The sequence below is a fragment of the Malaclemys terrapin genome, chromosome 3, assembly GCF_027887155.1.
Source record: "Malaclemys terrapin pileata isolate rMalTer1 chromosome 3, rMalTer1.hap1, whole genome shotgun sequence".
In the NCBI taxonomy this organism is placed as follows: domain Eukaryota; kingdom Metazoa; phylum Chordata; order Testudines; family Emydidae; genus Malaclemys; species Malaclemys terrapin.
The window spans coordinates 119,082,717-119,100,849 of record NC_071507.1 but is presented as its reverse complement, the minus strand read 5'-3'; the positions used below and the strand labels follow the sequence as shown (position 1 = coordinate 119,100,849).

General features: G+C 41.3%; 1 protein-coding gene across 2 annotated transcripts in view; it reads left to right on the top strand.

Moving 5' to 3' along the window:
- The window catches only part of SLC35F1 (solute carrier family 35 member F1), a 380,070-nt gene that overhangs the window by 345,191 nt on the left and 16,746 nt on the right, over positions 1–18,133 (top strand). The window contains exons 7-8 of one of the 2 annotated variants that reach the window (XM_054024410.1): positions 318–472; positions 2,460–2,599. In XM_054024410.1, the coding sequence (XP_053880385.1) occupies positions 318–472; positions 2,460–2,465 (161 nt within the window). In that variant the 3' untranslated portion in view covers positions 2,466–2,599. Of the gene's footprint in view, positions 1–317; positions 473–2,459; positions 2,600–18,133 lie in introns of those variants that run through there. The other variant, XM_054024409.1, reaches the window with a different exon arrangement.

The window sequence follows — 18,133 nt, the reverse complement described above, 5'->3', positions numbered from 1 at the left end:
CTGACTTCAGTGGATCTGTAACAGCTTACATCAACTGGGGATCTGGTCCTGTGTGATTTAGACATTTGTAGTGATTACATGATTTATTAGAGGATTTTACATTTCCACTGATATAGTACATATTTATATTAATGCTCCAAGTATGTCTATAAATATATACACAGATTAATAATTTAAATAAATGCTCTTTGAAAAAAATATTCTTAATTCTTTTTTAAACAGTGTGGTTTTCTTCTTTCTCACAACACAAATTCAGGTAATATGGGATCTTTGGATAGACTGTGGTAGATCATTTTATCTTGTTCCTCTTCCCCCAGGGTTGCTGTATGTTGGCTTTAGTGCCTGTATGTTTGGCCTCTACAGCTTCATGCCAGTGGTCATTAAGAAAACCAGCGCTACTGCAGTCAACCTCTCCCTGCTCACAGCAGACCTGTACAGCCTATTCTGTGGATTATTCCTCTTTAACTACAAGGTAAATTGAATAGATTATGTATTTGAATGATGACTTTGTCTGAAGTAGTGTCGATGCAGAGAAATGAATCAGTCTAAGGACCACAACCAGAACTGCTGTTTTGTTTTGTTTTTTGATGGGACTATGCAGTGAAGTGGAGACCTTTTGATGTATCTGTTATTACTTATTAAAAGTGCACTCTTCCCCATACTCTCCTTTCCTCCAATGTAAACCACTTTTTGTGTGCTTCTCCCTTGTTCTGAAATTACTACCTCTGAGGGAGAACCTAATTCAGTCTCCATGCCTACTTAATCCCTGACCCCCATCCTTGACCAGATCCAAACTGGTGTATGAAAGAAAAGTCACTTTATAAACCATTAACAGATCCCTTAACATATTTTTGCAAGGTGATGAGCTTGTTTTGTGTTTCACACTGTATCTGAAATAGTTTTAACTGTTGAATTATTTTTGCATGATGCCTCTTAGCTGTCCAAAATATAGCTGCAAAAATGTCCTTTTGGTCAGCTGTCCCAATGGATTGGCTGTTAGTGTATCAGAATGTGAAGGAGACTTATGTTAAAGTCAAACCTCTAGCTCTCAAGCCATCTGATATTTAGAACATGGCATAGGCCACACTCCAGGCCTCCAGTTGCAAGGGATTATGTCACACTATTCACAACCCTATCTGGGTGGCCATCTTAAAAATGGCATTGTGCTCTTGGAAGCGATTGCTATGTAGCCATGATTTATTCAGAAAAGGGAGGTGACTTAAGGGGGGAAATGGTGGCCTGGAAATGAGTGGAGGAAAATGAAAACCCGATGATGCCGGCCTGCCAAACAATCTAGAGTCAGGGTTTCATGTATCTGAATGGTGAGGAAATGTCCACATGCGAAACTTCAGGGACCAACCCAAGAACAAAATTTCTTATTTGCCTATTATTTCATGCTAATGACTTTCAAGATACCAAATAAAGATGCATATGGAATCCAAAACTAAAATAAAAACACACTGTAGAGGGCACTTGCTGGACCACGGCACTGGTTAAGGGATATGGAGTCCCTTACTTCTAGATCACCAGTTCAAATCACTAGTGACTGAAATGTGTTACTATCTGATGGCTGCTTGGAGTCTTATAGTGAAATGTGCTTAGTGGTGTCAGTCCAGTTTCTTGTAGACAAGTGGCCACATCACAAAAAACAGAGATGGGCAAACCCAAGGTGGATTTGGTTTCACAATGTCATTGGTCATTTTGCCTTAACAAAGCCACCCGTATTCCACAACAGGAGAGTCAGATCCAGGTCCCATTTTGTCCAAATCATTATAATTCTGGAGGGTAGCAAGAATTGGATATGTGATTTTAGTTTTGACCCATGTCTGCTCCAGATAGAGATGGACAAAAAAAATTTGTGATTTTGGTTTTGCAAAACAAACCCTGGTGCTGGATCTTAGTCCAGTTTTACCTGAACCCTAAAGTACAGGGGATGGATAAATGGTTCCAGTTTTGTTTCATTTCTATAAAATATATTTAAAAAAATAATCAATTGATACCGTTGCCAGGAGTCCCAGCCCAGACTTTGAGGACTGAATTATCATGAAGATTGACCCACATTCATAAGCTCTTGTGGGCATGAATCTTCTGTTATATGCATGTGTGCAGTGCCTAGCACAATGCGGCCTCGGTCTCCACTCAGAGACAGTGATTGCTACCATGAGAGATATAATTAATAACAATAGTAACATGATCCCTCCAGTTGGAAGCCCAGTTGGGAAGTGTGGAGAAGCTTTCCCTGCCTCTACACCAATGCAGTACCAATCTCAGTGCTGTCAATCTGTCTCCTTTCACAATCTTCATGGTCACTGGGGAGGAAAATTCAAAAAGAGGAAAAGGGGTTGGTAAAAGAGCTGGATTAAAATTCTGGCTCTAGCTGTCTGAACATTTTTTACATATCAAATTAATTTATCTTGTTCTGATCCTTAATCTGATCTTTTTCTTTGGTTTACTATCAGGTATGATTTTTATATGAAGAAGAGCTATAAAGTGGACTCCTTGCATGAAATAATGAAGTCTAATACATATGCATTAAATGACCTAAATTAATTCCCCTTCTAGGACAGCATGTTTTCTAGTTTCAGAAAAGCTGTTCTGTTCCCAGCCCAGCTGTACCTCTTCTTCTGATGCACTGTTCTTTCTATTTATTGCTGTGCTGACCAATGGGTGAAGTCCCACTTCACAGCAAATGGCTTTATGCTAAATTAGAATCATCTGAATGGTTTAGTGCCCCTTACAGAATATAATTTTATGAGGCTTTCAAGAAACAGTTATGATTTTTCCCTGTGCCACTACTTTTATCACCTGACAGCTTTATTGCACTTATAGCAGTAAATCTATGAAAATCCATGGAAAATACAGGAAATGAGTTTTACTGGGCTTACAGCCTCAGAAACCAAACTGAAGAAGAGATTATATTTGAAGTGTTTTGATTTGTTAATATTTCATCTTCTTACAACAAGGACTCATGCTATCTTGATATACAGGACAGTATGCTTATAAATAAACCAACATCTATATGTATTATATGCACGCCATATGCTAGTGTCTCTGTATTATATTGGCCAGTCCCCAAATGTTAGTCTGTAGTAAACCAAAAATACAGCATGTTTCTCAGAGTCAACTCTAATGGAGGATTAATAATGTAAGAAGTGAATTTTATATATTAATAAAATATAATTATTTGTGGCTTGCAACTTGAGATAGATTTCTAACTGAATATGCAAATTGCAGTTCTTTTTTAAAAAACAAATCAAACTATTTGAATTCTGCCAACTAATGCTCTGGAAGTCTTTTTTTTTTAAATTAGTAACTGAGTCCAAATGTTCTGCTTGTGAGAGAAAGATGTTTATCAATGCCCTGTCCAGTAGCTGCATAATTCCCATTACTGAATTAACAGCATAAGCACAGCATTACACATTTTCATCCCATTTATCCCCCTGCCTTCTGAACCTTCTGGCCCAGGTGCAACCCTTTGACCTGTCTCTCAAGAGTGATCTAGCCATCTCCCTACTTGAAAAATAAGGTCCATCAGGATCCTAAAATTGAAATAAGATAAGGAATTAAAGGAGCTGTTTGGTTTTCTTATTTCTATCATATTGAATCAGGCCACGAAGCCTGGTAGGGAGCCTGCCAGCCCCGCCAACCCTCTCCCCTCCCTCCCCCCCTCCCGCACCAGCATGGGTCCCGGGCAACGCACCGCCACCCGCTCTCCACAGCACCAGCAGGGGTTCCAGGCCCCCCTGAGCACCTGCAGCACCCCACCCCTCACCCCCTCACGAACCTCCCCCCGAGCACCTCTGGTGCTCCCCCGAGCACCCACCCCCCTGCACCCATGGCACCTCCGGGCCGCCCCGCTCCCCAAGATTTAGTCAGGGATATATAGTACAAGTCATGGACAGGTCACGGGCCATGATTTTTTGTTTACTGCCTGTGACCTGTCCATGACTTTTACTAAAAATACCCACAACTAAAACATGGCCTTAGATATGAGTAATTCCCATTTACTTTAATGGAAGTTACTTGGAGCAGAGATGGGAGCAGAGAAGAGAGAGACTCAGGTCTCTGGTCTTATAGTGGAGCCTAACTGGCTCTTCATATGTATTCCAAGTTACCCGTCTTTTCCTGCGTGGAAACGTCTGTGAAGCTAATACTTCCCCTGTTCTTGCAATTCACACTGGGATTGTGTCTGTCCCCTCTGCAAGTGTGTAAGGGGAGGGAAAGTTCTTGCCCTCTCTCCTGCCATTCACACTTGTGCAGGGCCAGCCACGTACTGTCCCTTAGTTTCATTATAGTGTCAAGGTTGTTGCTATATTCCAGACTAACTACAATTTATATATAAGGGATTTTAATTATTTTAAAACTATATAAAGAAAATGTATGGACATGAAACAATGAAGGCAAGAATAGAGTGAGCTATGCCCCTCATAGTCACGTGCATTTTACCAAAGTCCTGCAGCATAGGTAGCCCTTTAGTGTGAAGAATCAGTAGAGGGGATGTTATTTAGTGTACTTAGCATTACATTTTACCTTCATCTTGCAGTTTCAGTTCTTCATCTCCTGCCCTAAACTATTGTGTCATATTGCTGTAGTCTCTTAAAAAGCTTTCACCTTCCACACTAAGCTAGCTCTGTTTTTGAGATGTTTTCCATATCTAAGATTTGGAAAGTGCTTTGAGATCACCCAGAATGGAAGATGCTAAATAAATCCAAGATATTTTTATACCATATCAGTATTGCAATGCTTAGGCATACTATGGGCTGAAATAAGGACATCAAGGTAGCCTTAGTGACATGACCCTGGAAAGTATAATTTAATAGATTCATAGAGTTATAGGCCATAAGGGACTTCCAATATATACAGAAAGGCACCCAGTCTTGATTTAAGAAGATCAAGAGATGGAGATTCTACCACTTCCCTTGGTAGTTTGTTCATCACCCTCACTGTTAAAAAATTGTGCCTTTTTCCAGTTTGAATTTGTCTGGCTTCAGCTTCCAGCAATTGGGTCTCATTATGCCTTTCTCTGCCCTATAGCACCCAGCATTTTTAGGGTGACAGTACTTACATGCTGTAATCAAGTTACCTCTCAATTTTCTTTTTGATAAGATAAACGGATTGATCTCTTTGAGTCACTCACTGTAAGGCATTTTCTTCAGCCCTTGAATCATTTTTGTGACTCTTTTCTGTGCTTTGTCCAATGTTTCAACATCCTTTCTAAAATGTGGACACCAGAACTGTACAGCGTAATCCAATATCCATCCCACCTGTGCCACACAGAGGTAAAATCACCTCCCTACTCCTCACTGTTTATACATCCAAGAATCGCATTAGCCCTTTTTCTAGAGCATCGCATTGGGAGCTCAAGTTGAGAGTTGTTTGTACACTATAACTCCTAAATTCTTTTCAGAGTTATTGCTTTCCAGGATACAGTCCCCCATTTGGTAGGTATGGCCTGCATTTCATGTTCATAGATGTATGACTGCGTTTGGCTCTATTAAAATGTGTTTTGTTTGAATAGGCCCAGACTACCAAGCAATCGGGATTGCTCTATGTGACTGCCCTGTTCTTATATTTTTTTACCACTCCGCTAGTCTTTGTGTCATCTGCAAATTTTATCATCAGTGATTTTATATTTACTTCCAGATCACTGATGAAAATGTTGAACAGCACCAGGTTCCTGTGGAACTCCACTAGAAATTACATGTTGATTCTGGGACAGGGGGTTGGGGTGCAGGGAGAGGTTCAGGGGTGCAGGCTCCGAGTGGCACTTACCTCAAGCGGCTCCCGGAAGCAGCATCATGTCCCTTCTCCCTTCCTACGAGGTGGCGCGGCCAGCCGGCTCTGCACATTACTCCATCCGCAGGCACCACCCCTGCAGCTCTCATTGGAGCACCACAGGGGGCCATTGGAGTGCGTAGGAGCTGGAGAGGGGCTAGGCTGTGGCTTCCGGGAGCCACATGGTGCAGCTCCTGACCCTGCGCCCCGGCTGGAGTGTCGGAGAGGGGACATGCGGCTGCTTCCAGGAGCCGCGTGATGTGGCCCCCGACCCTGCGCACAGGCTGGAGTGCTGGAGCAGGGCCATGCATCTGCTTTTGGGAGCCGTGTGATAGGGCCCCCGACACTGTGCCCCAGCTGGAGTGCCAGCAAGCCCCAGAGCCTGCTCCCCAGCGGGAGCTCATGGGCCGGCTTAAAACAGCTCGCAGGCCGGATCCAGCCCGCGGGCCATAGTTTGCCCACCCCTGATCTACACAGTTACCTTTATCAACAAAATTAGTAATCTCCTCAAAGGATTAAATCAGTTTTATTAGACAAGGGCTATTTCCATCAAACCATTAATTTCCCGATTGTAGAATACAGTATTTTCTGGCTGTCAGTGATGCACCAGTACCATCAATGCCAGGAAATTAATGTATGATATCCCTGGGTTTATTATTTCTCTTGGTTTTTTGTTTGGCTTTTTTATTGTTTGGGATTTTTTTTTTTTTGTCTCAGCCTTAACTTAATGTTAATGTCAGCTTTTAAAATTTCATGCTCTTCATTTTCAAGCATATGTTGTACTTTAGTTATTTTAAGTAAATTGTATTCTCACTAAGTAATCTAAGCAGTTTATTTTACATTTTCCACTAGCTAGACCATGCATGCTGATTACATTTTGCATTAGCAGGCCCAGTCACACTATATTATATCATTACCTAGCAAGCCAAACACAATAAATTATATTCTGAACTGGCAAATCCTGTTTTATCCAAGATTTAGCCATGAAATTTCAGATATTCTGGACATAGCAACAATTTATTAATCAGGACAATTTGGCTATTACATGGATAACCAAAAAAGTCACAAATCCTGCTGTAAAAGCTAATAAAATAGGGATTACAAAGGAATCAAGAATGTACAAATAAACATGTGACGTTCAAAACCCTTTTAGTACTAGAGTCTTGTAAGTGTTATAGGTTCAGCAGAGGACATATTTCATATTAGCTCTAATATCAGAGTTTCTCCGTTGAAAACTGTGGATAGGTATTTCATAAAAAGTTCAAGAAACCTAACACAATAAATAGCCATTTTTCTAACATGATAAAAAAATACAGAGTGCTAGATTCTGATCTCATTTATGCCAGTGTCAATCCAAAGTAACCCCAATGAGCTTTGGATATACACTGGCTTAACTGAGCAATCTGGCCCCGAGTAAGAAGCTATTTAAAAAAAACAAACAAAAAAACCCCCGTAGAATTGCAGCAGAAGAATTAGGAGCTTCGGTTAAAAAGAAAGTCTCTAAATATCTGAGCCACGGCCCGTGAAGTCAATAAGAGTCTTTCAGCGGACTTCAATGGACTTTGGGTCACGTCCTAAATTGGCAAAATCTGATACTTGAGAAGGAAATGTACAAGTATTTGATAGCTTAATGACTATAGAAGGCTGCCTTATGACCCCCCACCATATGTTCCATTTTAACATATGAAGAATATAAATGAAGCAGTTAGGTGCCAGCATGGTTAAAAATACTGGAATTCCTCAGTCTTCACTTTTTCACTAAGAAACCCCAAAGTACTTTACAACAAAGAGTTCAAACAGCCCTTTTTCTTCTGTTCACAAAAGATGGTTATTTTGTCTATTTTTTCCCCTAGCAATAGTCAGTCAAATTGATCATTTGAAAGAATGTCCTAAACATCTGAGAGTGATCAAACAGTTTCAGAAAAAGGTGTTGCTTTTGCGGGATTTTCTTTGTAAACCAGAGTAGGAGAAAAGGTTTGAACCAATATACATGTTGCTTTTTCTTCTGCCGCACTAGGGCCTGGACCAAGACTGATTTAAGTCAATGGGAGTCTTTCCATTCCCTTCAATTGCCAATGGATTGAGCACTAAATTTCAAGATCTGACAGGTGCTCTGCCGCTGGTCCATTATTATAGGTTGAGTGGGAGTCAGGGAAGGCTAAGCAGATAGTGCAAGGGATAAGGGCCAGCAGTGACAAGAAATGGGATTATAAATGAATACAGGTGTGTGGCTCAGATGTTACTACTGCTGGCTGCTTTTGCTTGAGAACAGGCAAGCTTTCACAATTCCTTTTCTATCCCGGACGAATTATTATAACTCAAAACATTTGTTTACAGTTATCCACTGATTTTTCAAATGTCAAGAACCTGTATTTCCGGATATTTTCTCTATAGATAAGTTTATACTGCAAGCTCTTTGAGCTAGGGACCATGTCTATCTGTGAGCTTGAACAGAATCTAAAACAATTGGGCCCCTATCCTGATAAGGGCCTCTGGGCACTACCACTATAAATATTTCATCATAATTATGCTAATGACAAATACCATTATTAGTGATTCAAGCTATTGATAATATATAGCAACCTGATAGTTTATTTTACTTTTACTTTCTCTTCCAAACTATGAAATCCCCCTTACTGTAACTCACCCTCAATAATGCAGTTACTATTAAGCAACACGTGCTGAAATTGTGCTGTTTATGTGCCTTTCATCTGAGCAGACAGAGTTCCAGATCAATGCCTGAAATTTTTTTAAATCAATTAGAGATCAATTCTAGAGAAAAATCAGACTTCCAATCTTGAAAAACTGGCTTGCAATTCAAGCGAGTTAGAGGTGTTTTCAGTTGCAATGAGAACCCCTTCTCATTCTTTGCTCTCTCTTCATTGGAAGGAAACAGGAGCTAGTTTTGGTAGGACCATACCAGGTTATCCTCTGGTATGACTCTGTAGAGTGCTAACTCATAGTATAAAATTCTAAAGTGAACTTCAGGGGAGGGCGCAAAATGGAAAATAACATGCTCCCTAACAAGACATTTCATAGTCTGGCAGATTGTTTGCAACTTCGCACTGAGATGCTAGTTCTCTGAGAAACTTGCATTATCAATGCTCCTTCTTTTGCATGCTATCTTGTATTTAAATTTATTATTCATAAATCATAAACCAATGAATTGTGAAATAATTTATAACTGCCATTTTCTGGCCATCAAAATATACTGCATAATAGGCTGCAACTGTAACGCAGAGGTAATATGGAGGTTTCAGTTCCAATAAATCACTTTTTCAGATGCTGTTACTTCATAAACATCAATTGACATAGGCTAAAATAATGTTTTAATGAATTGTTTCAATTTGGATTTTTGGATTTTAGTTTTAAAAAGACTGTTCACAATTAGTGTAACACAACACCAAGCATTTGATTGCATCTACTTCCTTGTCAGGGTACTATATCTGCCTTTTTTCTGATACAAGATTAATAGTATGTTGACTTCATGATTTAGACCTCTTATTATTCTAGGTTGAGTGTATGATTGATAAAGACAAAGGATGATAGCAGTGTTCTGGACTTTGATACTCCAAAGTTGTATATGAAATTGTAGTGATGTCTCTACTATGTGCCTTACTTTTGAGAATCAGTAGATCATTGGCCAGAGTATCTTTTTTTAAACTGCTGTCCTCTGAAAGAGAGAAAGATGCTGCTTCTCCAACATGTAAAAAATGGACACAAAACCTTATTATTCCCTGGTCCTACACACTGCAGAGGTAGTACTGCCTTGTTGAAGTAGGGTGTGTGTGTGTGTGTGTGTGTGTGTGTGTGTGTGTGTGTTGAACAGCATATCCCCATCACCAGAAGGAATTCTTTAACTATGTTTATCCCAAAAAGGTACTGTAGAGAATATAATAGCACCAGAGATGCTGAAGTGTTCTTTGGTGAGTCCAACTTGTGTAATTTAGTCATCTTAATTTTTAAGCAAGACTGTGGATGATCTGAAAGATAGGAGAATAGTAAATAGTTCAACCTAAATACATTTGCACTCCTTTTAAAATAAACACTTTTCGTGATCATTTGTTCAAGTGCGGTTTTGTTCATACAGATATTCACAGAACGGGAATTTTGAATGAACTGAAATTCATTTAATCATAAATGAAATTTGTGGTGAAACAACATTAATTTTAGGCTGAAGCAGAAATAGTTTGAAGGTGAATCTATCCAGTCAGGGTAAAGAAGCATATGACTTATCTGAACAGTCAGACAGCTCAAATATCACATTGCAGATATTGACTACTTCAAAAGAATACTTGCAGTGAAAATGAATTGAAGAGGTACAAATAGCAAACAAATGTAAAAATCAGTCTGTTCATGGACAATTTGGGAAGAAGAAAAAAAAATCTAAATTAGCTATGTTGTCCATTGTCCAATTGTTTGCTCAGATTTACTTGAGCTGAAAGATTTACATTCTCAAAATAATTATCTTCTGGGAAAGAAGGTACATTGCCAAAATCACATGCTTTGTAGTCCAAGAGGTGCTGATTTCCAGTGAAATTTTGAACCAAGGTTGCGAGTGTCCTAATAGAATCTATTGGTCTTATGGAATTTATTTAAAAGATACAAAGATGAACCCCAGATCTTAGCCAATATTTTTTTCTCTATACGAAACAGGTTTTCACAGTTTAGGTTACCTTACTTCTTACCTTACTAACTTACCTTACTTCTATTTGACTGTGCATTCGATTACCTAATCCTAGGAGGAAGCCTGGAGAAATGGGACAGAACTGAAGCAAAACTCCATGAGGTTGATCTTGCAGATTTAGCTGTAAACTATCACCTAAAGCAGAAGGGATTTGGTGTGGTGGGGAGGTGAGAAAGAGTAAAACCCCTCACCCTGCAGACCTGAGGGTCCACCAAGAAAGGACCCCTCAATTCCACTGAAATAGAAGCTATCAGCAAGGCTGAGGTGAACCTCCATACAGATCCACTGCCTATTCCTCCTCTAGCACCAGGTGGCTATGTCCTTTTCAGCTTCACAGAAGACCCAGAAACCCAAGAATCCAAGCTGTATTAACACCCAGACAGATTTCCATGGGGAAACCTAGACATTCTTCAGGGACAACCAATCCCTGCAGCAAATCCTCCTACTCCAGAATCTTCCCCAGCACCCACATAGGACCATACACTGGAGTTCTATACAGAAGTGGCACACCCCGTCCTTCCAAAGAGGTGAGGAGTTCTGTCCGATGAGAGTCCACTTCCCATGTATATCAGTGAAGATGATCTGGCACTGTACCACCAGAATTCAACTCATTGCTTTGTAAATTACCTTGAGGTGAAAGATACTATGTAAATAAACCCAATTCTGTTCTAATGGAAACTAGTGTACCATCCGATATCAGGTTTCAGAGTAGCAGCGTGTTAGTCTGTATCCGCAAAAAGAACATGAGTACTTGTGGCACCTTAGAGACTAACAAATTTATTTGAGCATAAGCTTTCGTGGGCTACAGCCCACTTCATCGGATGCATGCAGTGGAAAATACAGTAGGAAGATATAGCCATACATCGGATGAAGTGGGCTATAGCCCACGAAAGCTTATGCACAAATAAATTTGTTCATCTCTAAGGTGCCACAGGTACTCCTGTTCTTCATCTGATATCAGTCACTTTTAATGAATATTAGCTTTTTGACATTTGCAAAGCTTTGTATAGACTTTCCAAAAATCAGATGTATAGGCTGGTATTTACAGGAGGGTCTGCTGCCCTCACAGACTGAAGTTTGAAGCACTAACTGTTTTTACAGTTCCTACAGCCTTGTCCAAAACCCATGGGAATCTTTCCTTTGACTTCATGAGGGTTTGGATTATGCATGTAAAATTGTTCCTAGTTCATGCAAATTAGTTCTTTGGAGGATGAATTTAGATATGGATGAATAAAAGAAGAGGTATATTTGAATTATCTTGGGAAGCTGACTCAACACATTACATCAGGATCATGGAATTTCAAGGTTGGACAACCTGCAGAATATTCAGACCATCATCACTAGGACCTCTGCATACAATAAGAAGGGGCAGAAAATGGAGAAGGATGTTTAGGGAACTAATGAAAAAAATCCATGCTGTGTAACTTAGGGTTGGCAATTGTGCAACCATCAATCAGTTCTTTGGGAAGACATCTCACTTTTTTAAAATATTGTTAACATTTTTACATTTTTAACATTAACATTAAAAATGTAAAACTAATTGGCCATAGTGGCTTGTAGTCACTCTGTATGACAACCTTCTAGTTCTCTGTTTTGTTGGACAGTTTTGTGCTTAGATATAAGAAAAGTCATCTGCTGAGTTGGTCAGTGCTCCATTAAAATTGCTGTAGGACTGTGGCAGGGTGCACTAGGTCTGGAAGCCCCCAGTGGAGGCCTTGTGGCTCTGCGTAACCCTGCCCCAGAATAGAGCAGTGAGAAGTTCTCCAGGCAGCCTAGAGTGGCTGCAGAGGAGCTGTGAATCAGAAGGGCTGTGAGAGCAACCAATAAGGGGCCAGAAGGGGCAGATAAAAAGCAAGCAGCAGAGCAGAGCCTTTATTTCCTGCCTGGAGTGCAAAGAGGGAGGACCAGGTACCTGGCTGAGCAGCAGGACCGTGGATAGCTTACTGCAGAAAGCTCACTGGAGGCAGAACTGAGTCCAGGGAAGGCTATCAAAGACCTTGTGCCTGGCTGGCTGGATAGAAGAGCAGCAGGGCTATGAAAAGGTCAGTGCGGGCAGGCTGAGCCCAGGGGACTGAAACCAGGACCTGGTCAGACCAGGCAAGGGTACTGAGATGGGCCCTGCTGCTCTGGTTAAAGACTGAGCCTAGGGAGGGCTGCTGAAAGGACACCAGCCTAGGGTACCAAGATGGGCCCCAGTTGGTTGTTGAAGAAGGTAGTGCTTCTGGGAAGAAGCTTTAGGGCTATGGCCCCATACCAGGAATAGAACTCAGGACTGTGTACCTCAGAAGGGGGGAACAGCATATGCAGCTTGGCTGAAGACCTGCTGAGACAACCATTGACTGGTGGGTGCCCATGAGAGACAAGTGCCACCCCATTGAAAGAACTAAAATCAAAAGCAGGCTCACACCCAACCAACCAAAAGGGGGCTGTCCACGAAAAATGGGTGCCACTCTGAAAAAAATACTGATTGCAGGCATATCGGTCAGAGAAAGGAGGTGCCCATGAGAGGGGAGTGCTGACCCCATTACAAGGACAAACTATGAAGTAGGCAAGGTTAGTCCTTTTTCCATTCTCCAGGAAATACTGCAATGGATGAGCTGCATTTTGAAAACTGAAGTGAAGAGTCAAGTAGAAAGTGGAGGAGAGCAGCTCATGATTTCTACTGAATGTGAAAGTGCAGCTATTAGCTGGCATCATAGGACTGGAAGGGACGTCGAGAGGTCATCTAGTCCAGTTCCCCTGCACTCATGGCAGGACTAAGTATTATCTAGACCATTCCTGACAGGTGTTTGTCAAACCTGCTCTTAAAAATCTCCAATGATGGAGATTCCACAACCTCCCTAGGCAATTTATTCCAGTGCTTAACCACCATGACAGTTAGGAAGTTTTTCCTAATGTCCAACCTAAACCTCCCTTGCTGTAATTTAAGCCCATTGCTATTTGTCCTATCCTCAGAGGTTAAGAAGAACAATTTTTCTCTCTCCTCCTCATAACAATCTTTAATGTACTTGAAAACTGTTATCATGTCCCCCTCTCAGTCTTCTCTTTTCCAGACTAAACAAACTCTTTTTTTTTTTCAATCTTCCCTCATAGGTCATGTTTTCTAGACATTCAATCATTTTTGTTGCTCTTTCCTGGACTTTCTCCAATTTGTCCACATTTTTCCTGAAATGTGGTGCCCAGAACTGGACATAATACTCCAGTTGAGGCCTAATCTGCGAGGAGTAGTCTCCCTATGTTCAATCTTTAACCAGACCAGCAGGGCCCATCTCGGTACTCTCTCCTGGTCTGGCCAGGTACTGGTCTCTGTCTCCTGGGGTCTGTCTGCCCATAATGACCTTTTCATGGTCATGCTGCTCTTCTATCATCTGCATTTTCTAGATCCATCCCACTTCTATGGATCTTGACCTATTCAGAGTACTTAATTCTTGCAGACGGAACTGGGTGGGGTTTGTAAAAGTGTCAGTGAACATGAGCTGAATTTCCAGTATACACAGGCCAGTTTTTGGATAGAAGCCATTTGAAATTCAGCAATTTCCACCCAAAGCCAGGCAAAGCTTAGTAGACTTTTTTGCTCAATTTAATTTGTTTTCAGATTTATTTGGGAAATTTTAGGGGTTGGGCTAATGCAAATAGAAACAAAGAAAAAGATTTGCATGAATTTCTGGAAAGCAGGTCAACTAAATTTCAAACAGCAATGCATGAGAATGGTTTTACATAGACACTGGTGACAAACAAAGATGCAGTCTCTCACCTCTCCTGTTTGGCATTGCCATTGACTTCACGAGAGAAAGTGCAGACGGATACAACAAAAACATTGCCTGACTTAATAATACATTAGAAGGCAAAGGGATACAAAAGGTGGGTCACTTCTCACCCCTTGGTATTAACATGCAAGCCAGTAGGAATATCCAGAAGGAAATAATGTCACAAATTGGCCAAGAGGCAGCTGCATTCACCAGCTTACCCAAGAGTTGGTCATCAAAAAATCTATCACTTAAAGACCAAACTATGAATCTTCAACTCAATGTTCTTTCAGCCTTATTAGGTGGACGTGAAAGCTGCAAATACACAAAGGGTATAGACTCATGTCTTAATGCATTTGAAAGTATTCAATATTTTTATGGAATTTGTCAAAAATGCTGAGATTCATCAGAGAATTCAACACCCTTGGGTCACTAAAGTTATCCAGAATAGAAGATGGAAATATCTGGGACGTGCATTAAGAATGAAGCCAGAGCATTTGCCCTGGCAGGCATTTCATCGGGCAGCTTGAGGAACGCACAAACAGGGCTAACGGAAAGAATTCCTCTGTCAAACAGTATTCAGAGAGGGCAAATTTATGGGACTTAACAACATAAGGACACGCCAAGAGTAGTCTATGATAGGGGTGACAGAACCCCATTTGTGCCCTAAGAGATTTGATGGTGCGGAAAGGATTCAGGGCAAGAAAAGGAGAGGGAACAAGCAAGAGTGGCTGAATATGTTTGAGTTGACTCTGTTCAAGGCTATGGGAGGGTCTAACATTTTCAGTCATGTTCTCAGGAGCAAACACACCAAACTCTTAGAATCCTAATGAGAAAGCATGGCATTGTATTCTTCCCCCCACACACACACCCCCAGGTGATTTACAATAACTTACATTGAAGGTAATGAATTGCAGCTGCAGATTCTTTGTGTCAGTGTGGGAATGTTCTCCAGTTGTATTGCTGAGATAACGAATGCCATTCTAATGAAGCTATGCTGTTTGCACGTATTGTAACACTCAGCAGAAAACGTATAAACAAAGGTCCCAAGAAGAATCAATTGCAGTAACCTTGCTTTTGAACACCATTAGCCTCAAATACAGCAATATAGAATTGATTACTGCAGGCAGCTGGTGCTTTATTAAATTCTTAGGCACACAAACAAAAAGCAGTCATGACAACTGACAGCTGATCAAATGAATCACTAGAGCATATTAAAAAAATAATAGGTAGGGGGAGCGGAGTATGTTATTCATAAGCATTTCTATGGTGCTTATTCCCATAGTATTATGAGCATTTAAATATCTATTTTATTTTTTCAATGTGTGCTACTTTAATTTAGTGGGCTTTGTCTCAGAAGGTCAGTACTGTAGGTACCTGGAGCTTATGTGTAACCAACTAGCCTTTGATTACACAAGTAGTCACTATAATTCCATTTTACTGTAAGAATAATGAGCTGGTTCAGTCTGTTTTGACAGCAGAACTTCTACCTGTGGATAATAACACATACGATAAATATGCAAATTTGAACAGTCGTGGATGCCCATACTCTGAGTTGCTCCAGTTTGGAACAAAAACACCATAATGCATGTAGTAGAGCTACTCAGACTTAAAAAAAAAAAAATCTTCAAGTTTAAAAGAGGTCAATTTTGAGTGTTAACTATGACTCATGAATCTAAATGCAATCTTATTACATCAATACAGCAAATACTATTTTTATTTGCACAGTATCAAACCTATAGATTTCTTCAGTACCAAAACATACACAAATCCTATGTTTAAAACATGCACCCCTGCTTTGGTATTAATGTCCCTACACCATCCTGAGCTGAACAGGCAGCAAGAATCTATTTCTTTTACATGACTGGTATCCTTCTCCTTGTGGTTGTCTTCTTGCTGCAGTTAGTGAAAGCAGCCCTATACGCATCAGCCCTCAGGACAGAGATCTTCACCTCCCCTCTGATATGGCTGTCTCACTCTGGGTCTGGTTGAAACAACTGAAGAGTTGGGTGCCTTTTTTTCTTTACACTTAGGAGCGGAAATGGCCCTACCCTTGGAGATACCCTACTGAGCATGCTGCAAGGGCTCATGAACACTTTCCTTTGTTTACCTGCTAGTCCCAGATTAGCTGGAGTCCATGGACAGTTGCTCCACTCTTCTGGCAAAAATAAATATGCTCTGACTACTACTGTTTAAAAGGAACAGTGACAGAAGCATGGATTACTTATGCAAGTACCTTTCCCATTCTTATCAATGTAAGAGTTTGCACACCTATAGGTATCTTGATGTATTACAGTAAAATTGTCTTCTAGCTACACAGTAAGTTGTTTTCAAACTAAGATCTCTAGAGCTCATTCGGGTGATCCTCCTGCTTTTCTCCTGATTCTGAGAGTTCTGCTTCCCCACCACATGGTCCCATGGATCTGCGCTCCACTTGCTAAGAAATTAAGAAAACTTTACAAGAGCTTTCCCTGTTGTGTCTAATGGCTGTGAACCATAAGAGTTGCTTTTTCAAGTTAATCCATTTAAATACATATAAAATTGTGGAGTCTAAATTAGCCGTTACCACTCAAGAAAAAGATCTTGGAGTCATATTGTGGATAGTTCTCTGAAAACATCCACGCAATGTGCAGCGGCAGCAGGGCGGCTCTGTTTTTTGTTGCCCCGAGCATGGCAGTCAGGTGGCTTTCAGCGGCGCGCCTGCGGGAGGTCCGCTGGTCACGCGCATTTGGTGGCATGCCTGCGGGAGGTCCACTGGTGTCGCACCATTGGCATCCCCGCTGCCGAATTGCCGCCGAAGCCGAGGGACGGGCAGATCTCCCGCAGGCATGCTGCCGAAAGCCACCAGCCTGCCGCCCTCACAGCAACCGGCACGCCGCCCCCCGCAGCTTGCCGCCCCAGGCATGCGCTTGCTGGCCTGGAGCCACCCCTGAGCAGCAGTCAAAAAAGCGAACTGAATGTTGGGAATCATTAAGAAAGGGGTAGATAAGACAGAAAATATCATACTGCCTTTATATAAATCCATGGTATGCCCCCATATTGCCTCTAATAAATTCATGGGATGCCCACATCTTGAATTCTGTGTGCAGATGTGGTCGCCCCATTTCAAAAAAAGATATATTGGAAACGCTTCAGAAAAGGACAACACTAAAGATTAGGGGTATGGAATGGCTGACATATGAGAGAAGATTAATAAGACTGAGACTTTTCAGCTTGGAAAAGAGACAACTAAGTGTGGATATGATAGAGGTCTATAAAATCACGACTGGTATGGAGAAAGTAAATAAGGAAGTGTTATTTACTCCTTCTCATAATACAAGAACTAGAGGTCACCAAATGAAATTAATAGGCAGCAGGTTTAAAACCAACAAAAGGAGGTATTTCTTCACACAACGCACAGTCAACCTATGGAATTCCTTGCCAGAGGATGTTGTGAAGGCCAAGACTATAACAGCGTTCAAAAAAGAACTAGATAAGTTCATGGAGGATAGGTCCATCAATGGACAGGGATGGTGTCCCTAGCCTGTGTTTGCCAGAAGCTGGGAATGGGCAACTGGGGATGGATCACTTGATTACCTGTTCTGTTCATTCCCTCTGGGGCACCTGGCATTGGCCACTGTCGGAAGACAGGATATTGGGCTAGACGGACCTTTGGTCTGACGCAGTATGGCCATTCTTATGTTCCCCTACCCAACCCACATTCATAGACTTGGAGATATGGCTAGAGTGACACTGGGGAGTGTTCTGGTTATAACAACTCTCTGGTCTGTGACCAGTTATCAGAAATTAGGAGCCAGAACCTTCCACAGCTAGAAGCCATGGCCATAGCTTCCCACCTCCCAAATCAGCAGGCAGGGACAGAATTTTTTTTCCCCTGGCAAGGGGCAGCTAGGGACCAGAAGCCCAGCCAGAGCAACCTCAGCCA